This window comes from Galendromus occidentalis, unplaced genomic scaffold (genome assembly GCF_000255335.2).
Source record: "Galendromus occidentalis unplaced genomic scaffold, Mocc_1.1 scf7180000076319, whole genome shotgun sequence".
In the NCBI taxonomy this organism is placed as follows: Eukaryota; Metazoa; Arthropoda; class Arachnida; order Mesostigmata; family Phytoseiidae; genus Galendromus; species Galendromus occidentalis.
Genome location: NW_003804308.1, coordinates 586,672 through 600,344, shown reverse-complemented (window position 1 = coordinate 600,344; position 13,673 = coordinate 586,672). Strand labels below are relative to the sequence as shown.

The window sequence follows — 13,673 nt, the reverse complement described above, 5'->3', positions numbered from 1 at the left end:
CATTTCCTTCCGATGATCGTACTGGAAATCTCCTCGGATCGATGGTACAGCATACCCGTTGTGACTGGTGACGACTGATCTATGATTGCAGCGGATAACGTTGCTCGGCACAAATCAAATTTCATGTCGACAGACGAGATGGCGGGCCCCAGAGAATCGTCAATGATAAAAAATCAGTGGAAATGTTTCCAAGATCTTAAAGTCTCGAGCGATAGCCGGCCTACATCGGATTACGAAGTTCTACTTTCGTCGACCAAACAATTTATTCATCAGGCTGGTCGATCTGATTCCGCCGATCGAACTAGGTATGTAGGTACCTCTGAAATTTATTCCCTCCTACGTTTTCGTATTCGTCGCCGGTTTGCTCTCCCGTTCGACCATTCAATGATTGGATTCGAGCGATCTGTTCTCATTCCACCTATTCCTGTGGTCAATGAAAGCGTTCTTCCCGATCAGGCTCGAGAAATCGTATAGGGTTCGAGCGAACATCTGTTCGGAGCGTTTTTCGCTAGCCGCCTGGCAACTCCACTGTCTGTAGTTACCTACTCAAAATGGCGTCGCCGAACCCATGGCCCAACGACGCGGGTATTGTTGGCTGAGCATCGACTCGACGGCATTTTGAATCGTCGGAGGCAAGTCGGAACGAACGGGATCAGCTGATGGGGTTCCACATCACAAGCGTCTTCTGGCCAGAGGCAGCTCGTCGCGTCGACTGCCAAGCAATAGACGGACAGCCGAGCGAACGACCGACTTGCCAGTCGCCAGTCCGCTGGCTCGTAGGTCCGCTTGCGAGCTCACTGGCTTGCTGCCGACTGGTCGACGCCGTTTTCATCTCGCACCAGAATGATGCTCGTGTGCGTTGGCACTTTTGTGGTGAAACTTCCTTTCTGGTTTCCTCGCAGACCTCAGTTCTACTGCCCCGGGGCTTTCATTTTCCTGTTCCGGTGGACGAAACCGGTGTCGACAATTACTGTAACTATCTCATAGTGCTTAGCGCTTTCCGTCGAAGCGACGTACGACTGACGGATGTCAATCAACCCCGGCTAGGATAACCGTCGCCACGGCAGCCGATACCGGAGCATCGGGATCAATACCGTGTTAATCGACCCATCGGATAAGCTGACCGCTAGAGCTAGAATATCCGATTCGCATCGAGTCAAAGGGATTATTCTAAGGTTTCCCGGGGTCCGGAAGGGTCGCCACACACAGAGACGTCTTTCCGCGCGTTGAGGAGCTCGTTCGGCTTACTTCGACTCCCGCCGAGTATCGAGCGGAAGGCTTGGGTCGAGCACAACGAAACCAAGCCACGGCTTTCTCCGCGGCTATGCATGCATGTATTTCGTCGTGCTAAAATCGCCTTAGATTTGCTCTTCCTTGCTGCTCGGCAGAACAATATGATTAGAATCCGATCGATCCGAAGATCTGGACGATTTCGCTCCAGGCGGGTTGATTTGGACATTTTTCGTCTGCGAGGAAAATCTAGTTCTTCTGGTCTGGTCTTCTGGCGTTTCCGCGGGTGTTCCCTGGACAAGTCCCCGATGAAAGGCGAAATCGAAGAGGCTTCGATCTCTCTCGCGCTCATATCCCGTTCAATTGAACGAGGATTTCTCCAGCGGGTATGGAAACTTGCTCTCGGAGCATGCCCTAAGATTCCGAACTACGGATTCGCGGTGTGCTGAGCTCGGCCCGGAGGATTGCTCCCGTTCCATGGATGATGTGAGATCTGTGGATCTCTGTGAGATACCGGCAATATCGAAGCGGAACTCCGAATTACCGATGAGCCCACGAGGAAACTTCCCGGAACAGAAACTCGCGCAACGTGAGGGAAAATCTGGGGGCTTCACTTAGCACACGGCTAGACAGAGTTTCGCTCACGGAATCGAGAAGCATTTGCGTACGATATGAAGGCCGCCGTAGCTGGTGGATTTGGAGCCAGTTCGAGTTTAGACGTGTAGATTCCTCGATATCATTCGTTGGCTTCGAATCGACGTACACGTTGCATTCTGGCGACGATATGCGGCAATAGAAAAGAGCAAAATAGTGATTGTTTCTGAAAACGCTGTCGTGGCTGCTGCTGCCGGTAGATAAGCGGCATGTTGAAGACTTCAGAAGATTATGGGCGGTGCGGTCGCTCGTTGTCCAGAGATAAGCAGTGGCGAAAGTGGTAGCTAGCTTTGTTGATATAGAAAATCTATTTCACAGTCGGATCCGTTTTTTCAATCGCAAAATCTCCGCATATCTACTACGCTTCCGTGTTCTACCGTGAATCACGATGCTTCGTTCCACTCCAATACTTCCCGCAAATCGCCCCTTCTACAACGTCGGTAATTTTCTTCGAAGCGACTACTAGACGTTCAGGTGATTTCTCCTACGAAGCACGATCTTGCGCATCGCAAGGATGTGGTCTGAGGGAGCAGTACCGAACCATACTATAGTCGGCCGGACCAAAGAGCAGCTTCTGACCACGTGGCTGAGCCCCGCGACATGAATCGACCAAACCGATCTCGAGCGGAAATAAAGCTCTGAGCAGATACTGAACAATCACCAGAATTCCACAAGCGCTCGGTGAACGAAAACGACACCGACGCGACGTCAGCGGAGAATATTCGACCATGAATAATATTCTGGGGGACGTCATTCAAACCGAAGCCACGAAACTCTTTTGATCTCTGTCCGTTATCGTTCTGTCGTTTTATCCGGCGACAGAGATATCAGTGAACTCGTGGGTGGGAGAGAAAACTCGACATTACGGAATATCGAGGCACGTCTATTTACTTCACTTTGAGTGTTTGTTTGTTTGTTTCTTATCCGAAGGTTTGAGAAAGGTGTGTCCACTATGCGGCTTATATAAGAGCGACGAGCCCCACGTCGACTAACTGGATGTTTGGCTCAACTGCAAGTCATCAATAATCTTCAGCAGGAGAAAGGACCGCTTTTCGTCCGTCCGTCCGTCCGGGTGTCTGTGTATTAGTCAGTCGATCTGAGCAAACAGCCGCCCCGGAAACCTCAGACGTGACTTTTCGTTTTTATGTCTCCGCTTTGTCGGAGGATCGTAGACAGAGTTCCTAGCCCCGCTCCACGGGCAGGTCGAAATTCGGCCGGAAAGCGAGGACGGAGGAATTTCCCGCGAACAGCAGAAGCATGAATAAGGTTTCTCACGAACTATGGACCTGTCCGTTTGTCTAGGGTGGCGGAGAAACGGCTTAATAAATAATTCAGGGTCCGGTAGTGTGATTCATTCGTCGACCGAGAAGCGCTGACTAAGATCCGTGGCGTAATAGATCCACCACGGATCTTCTTTCGGGCAGCTATTCCTATTCGAGCATATCCAGGACGACCGTTCCATGATAGATCCGAATTCGTCCTGGAATGCCGGATAATCGCTTTAAACGGGGAAATTCCCCTAAATTAGTAGACCCAGGTCGATAAGACGCTGTTCTTGGATCGGCCATTGGTTCTTGACGGTGGCGACGTCTTTGTTGAGCGATTCAGAACCCGAAACCAATCGAGGCAAGGGTCAGTCGGCTCTGTACCGACGACGATTCCTGTCTCGATGATCCTTACAAGGCGAAATCCGTAGGCAGACAATAAGCAGATGGGGAGGTGAGATATCCCATGAATGGCGAACGAGCCCTACAGCGAGAGAGAAAGGATTTATGATGAGATTCTGTTAAGATTCATCCTAACTCGGCTCTTTTGCTTCCCGCTGTCAGGTTCAATGACCAGCAATACGGGCCGATCTCGATGCTTCTTTGTTATTGTCCTCTCGACGATGAATTCTAGACCCTTTTCTGCTGTTCGGTGCGAGGATACATGAATTCACGGCTCCAGTGACCGTTCGATTGGAAGCACCTGCGGTCAAAAACAAGCTCGCGAGAATCGCGCCTGAAAGGAAAACATTCGCACGCACTTTTTCCCCGCTAAGCTTCGCTGAAAACTCCTTCCTATTCGAAAGGCGAGCGAAACGCTGTCCGGAGCTCGTGTCCGAAGTAGAGGTTCTTGGCAACGAGCGTCACGGCAAATTCAGAGTCGGGAACGACAAGACTATGTACACTGGCTTGACTAGTTCACTCAGTCATCGTGGTCGGACGCGTGAGGAGTACATGTTGAATGGAAACTCGCTCACCGCTCATTGCTCTACGACGACGACATCGCGGGTGGCACGGAAAACAGCAATCGGGGATATACGCCAACGGCGGAAGATCCGTCCGCGTTCGGTAGAAATAGGTGAGCTCGAAGGGGCGGGGTAACAGGGGAAAATCTGTTTTACTCGATTTGAGACGGTATATTGCTCGCCCCGGAGATTGGTGCTCGTCTGCTGATCCGGTGGGTGGGCGAGTTTACCGATTCCTGAGGAGCCTGAGGCCCTTGGGGCTGCAAACAAGACGCGCAGGATAGATGGGACCAGCGGCCCTGGATGACCTGGAGCTTTCTCCCTAATGGGGTGTACGTGGGTGGTGGGAAGGATCACAGCCGTTGCCTCTCTCGCGGACGCCTCCTTGATAGCAGGAAGAGGGAATGCCTGACCAAGTGCCTATATCGAGAAGGGGAACTTGGAGCTCGGGTTTCGATCGAGTGAAACAACACGATTCGAACGACTCGCCCGACCTATCAAAAGCGAAAACTATCCCGTCTGGTGATGTATGTACATATAAGAATTTGCCTGGAGACGCTTCTTGTTGTCCGTACCGGAGCGGGACGATCGACTGTTTGACGATGTTGGTCTGGATGACAGTACTGGATCGCAACTCGGTCGTCGGAGCTTCCAAAACTTCCCGATCTGTTTGAAAACAATCTTCTGATTCGTTCAGCGGGCTTGAAGCGATGCCATCCCACCGGAGCATAACCTGTTGGGCTGACGACCGACTGGGCGGGCATGCGGGAGGGGACACAATTTCCGGGACGAGCTTAATGTCTGTTTTCATTTTCTCTCGGACGTCTCCTGAGGGAAATGTGGCACCCTTCCATTGATATCTCCGACTGGTGCTCTGATGAAAGTTTTTGTATCACTTTGAGCGATATCATCATCAGCATCAGGGCTAGGTCAGAGCCTACTTCCGTCAGAGCGATCGTTCTGCGTACATAACGATGGAGGTCTCTCACGCTATCCGATGCGGGATAGAAGGGTTGCTGAGCTGGGCCAATATGTTCTATTGAGGTCACAGAGAAAAAGTGCATGTTCTCTCGTGCGACGTTGTCTCCTCCAAATCCACCTAGGATGGCCGCTCCCGGATGGTCCCTGCAGCTTGAGCTCTCCGTTTATGAGCTCGGGGATCTGTATATCTTCCTGCGGAAAAAAAACTTCATTCAGAGCGTGGAGTATTTTCCGGTCGTCCGAGCGGCCCCACGCACGTTACGTCTCTTCTAAGAATTCCCAATCGAGAGCATCGCGAGCTCTATGTGTCGACTCCCACAGGTCTGTCGGGTCGATTCGTTCTTTCCTCGATTACACTGTGGACTTTCCTTTCCATTTCGGAACAGGTTCTCAGAAGCTCCCCGTCCCGTGAAAATCCGTTGAGATAAGCAAATGAGCTTAGCTCCCGCCGTCGTTTGCCGCGAGCGACCGGACGTCCGTTGATCAGCAAATTGGCACTCCATGAATTTCGGCGAGGCACACGACGGAGTGAACGCGTCTTCTATCCGACCCTCGCTCGAAGGGTTGTTCCGCGAATACCAGCTGCGTACCTACCCCGTCGTCGTCAGAAGTCAGCCACAGAAGAATATCGACCTGAAGCTGCGAACCTGACGCGCGAGCGCTCGGTTTGCAACCTGTTCCGTCGAGCTTTAAAGCCGTGCCCGGCTCCGCGGGGCTCGGTATCGAGATTAGGTATCAATCTCCGATCATTCCCCCATCCGACGAAACCTCCGGCTCATTCAGATAGAGGAGCCTTCGAATCCACTTTCGGTTCTGAACGAATGCCGGGCTCAAGCTTGCGATTTGATGATAAACCGAATCCGAGATATCCGCTCCGAAAAAAAATGTGATTTCCGCGTCGCCGTCGAGAACATCGGGAGACGCGCCAGACTCGATCACGGAGCGGAATGAAGGATTTTCTCGTTTTTGTACAAAACCAAGCGCTCCTGGTACGTACGCTCATTATTTACTGTCACGATCTTCGGGACAGCTGGTGATCTCGTCGAGGAAAGCTCGTCGGGAGATCGTTACGATAATAATTTATGCGTAGATGAGATGATTCCGAATTTTCCCCATTACTCCTCTACATTCCAAATCCAATCGACTCACTTTATGAATCTCCTCTCTTCGGAATACACCTTCCTTTCCTTCAGTTGAGGCTGTGGCCTACGTATCGATCTCGTGAGCAGCGGAAGGTGTCCGGACATAGGTACTCATTCAGAGAGCCGATTATTGTCAGACGGGATTTCGTGATTTCCGAAAGTTGTATGGAATGAGCGACTGCTCGCTCTGGGCCCCAACGTTCCCGTCGCCCGGTTTGCACCCTTCCAACTCGAGAGGGCTGCGCCAGAAGCGACAGCGGATTCGCGACGAGGCGTTGATACACTTTGAATACACTTCTAGACTTCAGAATAAGCCTATCAGACTGAGCGAAGGGAGGATGGAAGAAAGCGAGAGCTTTATGTGGGCATTCACGTAGTTTCAACCGGATGCATTCCAGCCGGAATCCAATATCTGGTTACGTTGTTGTGCGAGGGTGTATGCATGAGCTGACTGAGGGGAAGAAAAACAAGAACGACCGTATATCCAATCCACCGGTCGGACGACCCCCTTCTCGGTGGCGGCGGCGGCGGCATCGGTGAGCTCCACGAAGCGACAGACATCTGGCCCGTGCTCGCTGGGCTTTCTGCTGCTGCCTGTTCGACAGTCGTCTGCCTCCTGCCCGTTTGCTGCGCTGACTGAGTGACTGCTCGCTCGCTCGCCCGGCTCAATCGTCAGTCAGAAACAGCAACGCCAACACTATCGCCCTCATCACAAACAAAGGGCTTTCGCGGAGAGCCGGACTTGTATAGCTCGACAAACCATAATCTGAGCCGGTCTCACAACGCGGACTTCTGTCAGCGTCATCTTTTACAACGTCCGACAAGACTCGCTATGGTTTCTCGTGAACCGTGAGCCATTTGCTCAATTCAGAAACTGCTTTCCCGAAGCACGTTCCGCGACAGGTAACGCGACGGAACCAAGGGTTAAGTGTAGGATGTGACCTGAGGGCGGTAGAAATCGCCTACCGCTCGCGAGTCCTGGAACTCTTCATGTCGGAGCAGCGAGGGAGAGATGGCAACAGTCGTGACAAGTCGCTTGTCACCAGGATCGCTGGAGATTCCAATCGTGGCGCAAGTGATACCTATTACAGGGAGAATGACCGTTGCAACCGTTCGCTCGGAACTCCTTATGTAGAGCATGACATCATCGATGCGTCTACGGCAGCGCACCGTTGACGTCGCCGTCAGCACCAATCGCCAGCACCGTTGACAGCGATCGAATTGTCTTACCATATGATTGGCGACCTCGTGTCACAGCTCTGCATTCGGAACCATGTCAACTCGCGGTATGGGATGCTGCTCCGTTTTTGTTGATGACGAGTTCCGAGAGACCTAATTGTGACGGCTGTCATTGAACACATTAGTGGATCATCGCGCGTTTCGGTATCCGACGGACGTCTCTTCCCGTCAAGCAAGAGGCCGATGGCCAGCGATATTGATTCGATAGTCTGCTGAGCCGAATCGTTTGAGAGTGCGATGTAGGGCCCGCCAATATGACCAAAACATCCTCATCACCATCATCATCATCATCATGACCATCGTCGAGCTCTTCGACATTTCCCTCTTGAACCTGGAAAGCGAATTATTATCGCGAATCGCGGAGATATCGCATCATCATCAGGAGGATGATCCAGATGAGAACTTTCGAGTTTGATCTCTTTGTCGAGCCATACGAGTACCCGTGATCATTGTAGGCCGAATCGGGCTGCGCGTGCTCTCATTCGGCCACCCTTAAGATGAGCTTCCGTTCTCAAATAATCACGGGAAGTGATAAGTGCAGCATCCGGAAAGAGATGGTTTCTCACAGAGGAGCGCATGAATTCCAGAATGAACGCGCTCCAACAAAATATTTACTTTCTCTCGACTCGAGCGTATATCTGCGGGCTGCCGGCCCTGAACCCCGTTCAATGAATCTCCTCGTCTCGGAGGTGCCATCACGGAGAGAGAGAGACAGTGAGAGAGAGGAGTGCATTCCGGAGATCCGGACTCCTCAATCGCGGCTAGGCGGGTGATTTTTTCCCTTCAAGACTCGACGACGACCGAGCTGTTCGCGCTCATGTGAATGTGAAATAATATAAAGCTTTCGTTGTTCTTTGTCTTAGACACGAGAAGAGTCAAGTTAGTCGTTTCCGTCGTCGTCATCGTCGCCGACGGCACCGGAATACAACAATGAAATCACACTATGATGATTTTCGGAAGCTTCGTGCTATGACATGAATGGGGTGCGTGGACCAGATGCGATGTTTCCGTCTCGATCATCAGCTAGCAAACAGCGAGTAATAGACAGGCGTTCGGTCGGCGTTCTGTCACCGCGTCGATTGGGCGCTTCCGGATTTCACATTTTTCATGACGAATTGTTGATTGTTTTCTTATTGAGAATTAAGTTCTCCAAGTAATAGCATATAAAATCAGCTGCACAATGACTGGGCTTCCTCCCGGAACGCGATGCTGGCGGTTGTAAAGGTAATGACATCTTTTCATGTCGGGCGGCAGCAGGCTGCCATTTTCACACTACCTGGAAGTACCGGTTGGAAACAAAGTACCGGGTCTTTTCCAGAGGCCAGACGGGGTACAGCGTAAGACAGAGCGCCACTCGTTTCGTGCACGAAACCGCCCGAGCTTTTCGTACCTGGAGTGTCAGAGAAAGCTCGGAGGTACTCGACGGAGGAGGAATTCTCTTCGTCCTAGGGACAACTGCCGCATCGCACTCCCAGGGAATGGGCTGTGGTCTGTAGTACATGCATATGTTTCAAAATAACGGCCTGCACGCCCGTACTGATTTCCTGGCAATCATCCAATTCTCTGATGGATCGATCTTTCTTCTGAGTATTCCATCCGAAGGCCATCCGAAACGACGGGATGATCATCGCCATTACAAACCGCAGATTCGAGCAAACTTGAGCGTACAGACAGATACACTACGAATTTGAATAAAGGACTCGCGAGCGGAGCTTTCCGATGTGTCTGCTCGTCAGACGTATCATTGGTTTCCACGATCGTTCCGCAACTGCCCGTTCTGTATCTCAAGACTCTCTCACAGAACGAACAGAATTCATCCCACGGCTTCTTGCCCTCGGAGAGCACGATGCTGGTCGAAACGGGAATTTCCTTTCGACGTATCTCACCGATGGAACTCTTATCTTTATGTCATCCGATCATCGTTGAGGTCTTGCGAAGAGTTACACGCGCGACCCGTGAGACAGCACCGTTACAGGCAGTTGCCGATCGATGAAATGGGAAATGAGGTGCCGTTGACCCGTGTTTTTGCACCGGTCTCGACCGCGATGAGTGACGCAGGAAGATTTAGCTTGACTGATGTTTGGGAACTTCTCGTTGGGGCAGAATAGTGACCGATGACACATCGGGAGGGGCAACCGCAGAGAAGGTAGTCCAAATTTGTCGTAATTCCTCTCCCGTTCCCCCGTCGCAATTGCTAAGCTGGGGTTTGAATCGAGTTCCGATTGTGAGAGAAGCGAAGTAGATATCCTATATATGCGGAGGTCTACCGGTCTACCTTCACCTCTGTTGCCATGGCGTCTCCATAAATGAAGGATGGGCGTCATATCCATCGATAGACCATAAAACTCCCTCTCTACGTCTACAACAAGGAGCGTGCTATTCGTATTGGAGTAGCGGTTATGATTCCCGCAAGGTCACGCATTAATTACATTGAATTATTCATCGGAGTGATCAAACTCACTCCGAGTCCGGACCGTTCGATGTCGTGACCTGACATCATGCTCCTCCAAGGTCGTTGTCAAGGACGTTCAGTGCGGCGACCGTACCTCAGGCTCACGAGAGATTACGTGTCGCCGCCTTATTACTGAATCGAACGGTGTCAGCAAACGATCCGGTAGAACTGACGATCATCTGATTGATCCACATGGTGGCTCCCCTCCGAAGGAGTAGCACTCCGGAGAGAGGGGTTCGAGAAGTAGCAGGTGACCATCTGGAACAGTCACTGACCGCAGACGATGGATCGAGGAGTCTTCCTGACCGCTATTCATCCATCCATTGTCTAATAAGTTACAAAAGCTCGTTCCTAACTCACACTGGCGACGCGAATCCAAATAAACTCCGCAAGAGTCGCGCTCCGTTTGGTGATAAGATCCGGGGAAGTGGCTGACCGACCGAACGAACGAACACACAAGTGTTCAAAGTTGGCAAGAAAGTGTTTCAATCTCAGAACGGCGCGGCATCGTCGCCGTCGTCCCCAATTTTCTACTCTGCTTGCCGGGTCTGTGTGCGACTAGTCACTCGTTCCGAACTTCAGCCGGGCGTAACATCCAGGTTACAGCAGCCACCGCAGAAAACCAGCCAGACAGCAGCGACTGGCGACCGAACGGGCGAGCCATCGACGTGGGCTCCCGAGGAAGTGAGCATTGTTAAGAACGTGTGCGCTCTTTTTTTCCGTAGAAGAAACAATTGAGTTTAGCGCTTTTTTTACACCTCGATTTAGCCTGACATCGCCCTCGGCCTTCGCTGCCACCGGTCGCCGTGGCTGTCAGCTCGGAAGTGACGAGAACGTCTGGCCTGACGGTGACAAAACATCATAGAATAATCCGCGGCTCGTCTATCCGCATGATGCCGTTCTGAAGGACTTTCACATCAGAATATTCATGATGAAACCAAATAGGCAAGAATCATATGTAGCATCGGATTAAAATATCCCGGGGAAAAATATCAAGCGAGCCCGATGAACCCCTGTTGTTACACTGAGCTCGTTGTACCGGCTCGCAGAACCTGTCTTTCGAGTAGAAGTCGCTCGATCACTGGCCCTTCAGCTACGGTGATTCTCCCCTAGTGTCTCATACATAGTGATATTCCGCTCATTATTCTCGAATCATCCAACGGCTCGCATGCCCTTCTGGACTCCGCGCTTCGAACGCGCAGCACCACCCGAGGGAAGAGACCGTTAGGACGGTTGGCGACCGTTGCATCGGCGAACGTTGGCATGGAAAACGAATGCCTTCAGTTTTTTTTTGTTTGTCTCCAAAACATTCCCTCGTTGATGATAGCGCTGCCTGTCTCGTGGTGCTCCTGATATCGATCCCTCACCCGGGCGGGTCCCTCAAAGATCCAACAAGGGCTCGAAATCGACGAAGATAGCTGAATGCTAGAAGAAGATTAAGATTGCGAAGTTTTCCTTGAAGACTCTGATCCTGATGCAGCTGCCGATCAAGCTTTACACGATCTCTTGCTGGCTCATTTGGCTTGCGTCGACGTTTTGCGAAACCTCTAATCAGTAGAACGAGCTTAGTATCGGCGGGATGTCCTATATTCCTGTATGATATAATTAGCGTGCATATGCTCTACCAGAAGGACCGGGAGGGCTTGCGGTCTATGACCCGCTAAGTCCTACCGAAATCCTCAGAAACATCCCTGAGTACTTTCGGAAGAGAAGTGATCAGAGACAGGGTCGTGTTATAGGGCTCCCCACGGGGTCGAATATTTTCCTTGGGAACGGACCCTAGCGGAATCGATTTCATTCTGATTGTCCGATTGCAGGAACGACTGGATTTCGCGATGAAAGAGATAGTGTTCGACTTGATCTCTGTCGGAAGACCAATAAAAATCATCCTGACTCCTGAACGGATGGCCATCGGACTTCGAGCTTTCCTAGTCGTTGCAGACAGTCTACAACAGCGAGAAGGGTGAGTAACCGATCTCCACGGTGAGATGTGTAATTTTCAGCGTGGCATACGCTCTACAACGCGGCTCCGGGGAACCGGTTGCCGGGAATCGTACCTCGTGCTACTAGGAGTATTGGGTGAACCCGTTCAGGGATAGGTGAAGTTCCCTGCGGTTTCCGGGAGGAGCGGACAGCTCCGGGCATCGAACGCCCCTCCGCAAGGAAAGAGGCTGCCTAGGTTATTACCTCATTGAGTCGAGTGACTCGATAGACGTCGAGATGAGTGTCACGATCTGAATATTTGGAAACCGCAATATAACCGAAGTATTCCGCTTGGTGATCCGTTTCCAAACACCCGTCGATTCGTTTACTTCATTTCACGCTAAATGCAGCTCATCCCGCCCGACTTGTCCACCGACGACACGTCTCCAGCTGAGCTAGAACGCTAACTCGATTTCTCGATTCTGTTCTTCGATATCCGGCAGAACAGGAGAGGATACATGTACATAATGTATTGTACATGTCCTATTCAGTCTGTCATTCTTACACGCGCACGCTTAATTGTAAGCGGGAGATTTCGAGGACCATGGCGTTCCTCCACAAATTCTCTCGAGATTTCGCGGTGGTCCAAAGATTTTCGTTTGTCGAGACAAGACCTTGTACTCGTCGGTCGCCACTGACGCTACTGCTGATGTCGCCGTTGTTGCGTTGTTTGCCGTGACGTCTTCTGTCAAATTGGCCGATTTTTGACAAGGCAGGGGCCAGTCGCGGCAGCCCACGACCAGTCGACGCCCACAGATACACTGCTCATTCGAAGTGTTCCAGTCCGGATTGTACAGATGTTCCGCTCTTTCTGTCCAAGGGCTCGGGTGGGCAGGAACATAACGGTTTGGCCGCAGTCTCCGACCGGAAAGTTGAATCAATTCCAAGAGGGGGAGGATTAGTGAGTGGGTGAAATCAGATTTTGACGCAGCAAATAACTGGGTCGTTTATGATTCGCGCAGATTGCGGCGATGGGCAACCGTGGAGTGTCAAGCTACGAATCGACGGGTCCCGACTCTTTCTTCAACGGTTCAATTCGTTCTGCTCCAGCTCTGGCGTTTCCTCGGTCTTCGGTTCGATTCGAGCCTCGATTTCAAAGTTTCATTTTCGTTTGAGAGTCTCGCTCAACGGGTCAAGCCTGTGGTCGAAACGGACGAGATTCTCTTCCGTCCACTCATACGAACCGAGGAACAAGCCTTCGATTTCCGTACTGCTAAAAATCCACGAAGCGGTCGCCTGTCACGCAACCAGCCTATTCTCTTAATGACCCTCAGGGAAGATCGGCCAAAACTACTGCGAAAATATGTCGGTAGTCCCCTAATTTTCGGCAAAGGAACAGTCTCACATGGATCATCAGCTGCTAGCCTAACGCAGCAATCAGCGCGTCCGAGCGAAAAGGCAATGTCTCCACGAGGCTTCATTCTATCTATGCCCTCTTCCGCCCGAGTACTGACCACGCAGACGGATTGTACGTCTGGTTGCCCTATCATTTGAATTCATTCGATTATCAACGGTGCAATGCGACTCGGACTTGCATGAAATCAACCGGTTGGAAGAACTGAGGAGCGTCCGAGCGACGACTTCCCAGCATGCGGTAGGATGTTTCCACAGAAAAATCAGCATAAAATCTAATGAGTAAGACGCGCTTTCGGATTGGCACTTCCTGGGTGAGCAGCTCGGTCTGCTATCATGGTGTCGCCGTCTCTGCTGGAAGTTAACTGGGTCGGCTAAAGACGCAACTTATTCGCGCATTCCATTTGGG

At 51.5% G+C, this 13,673-nt stretch overlaps 1 protein-coding gene across 1 annotated transcript in view; it reads left to right on the top strand.

The window, feature by feature from the left end:
• Positions 1–13,673, top strand: part of fry (microtubule binding protein furry) — a 40,197-nt gene that overhangs the window by 3,782 nt on the left and 22,742 nt on the right. The window contains exon 3 of the mRNA XM_029113117.1: positions 11,746–11,891. Coding sequence (XP_028968950.1) covers positions 11,746–11,891 — 146 coding nt within the window. The remainder of the gene's footprint in view (positions 1–11,745; positions 11,892–13,673) is intronic.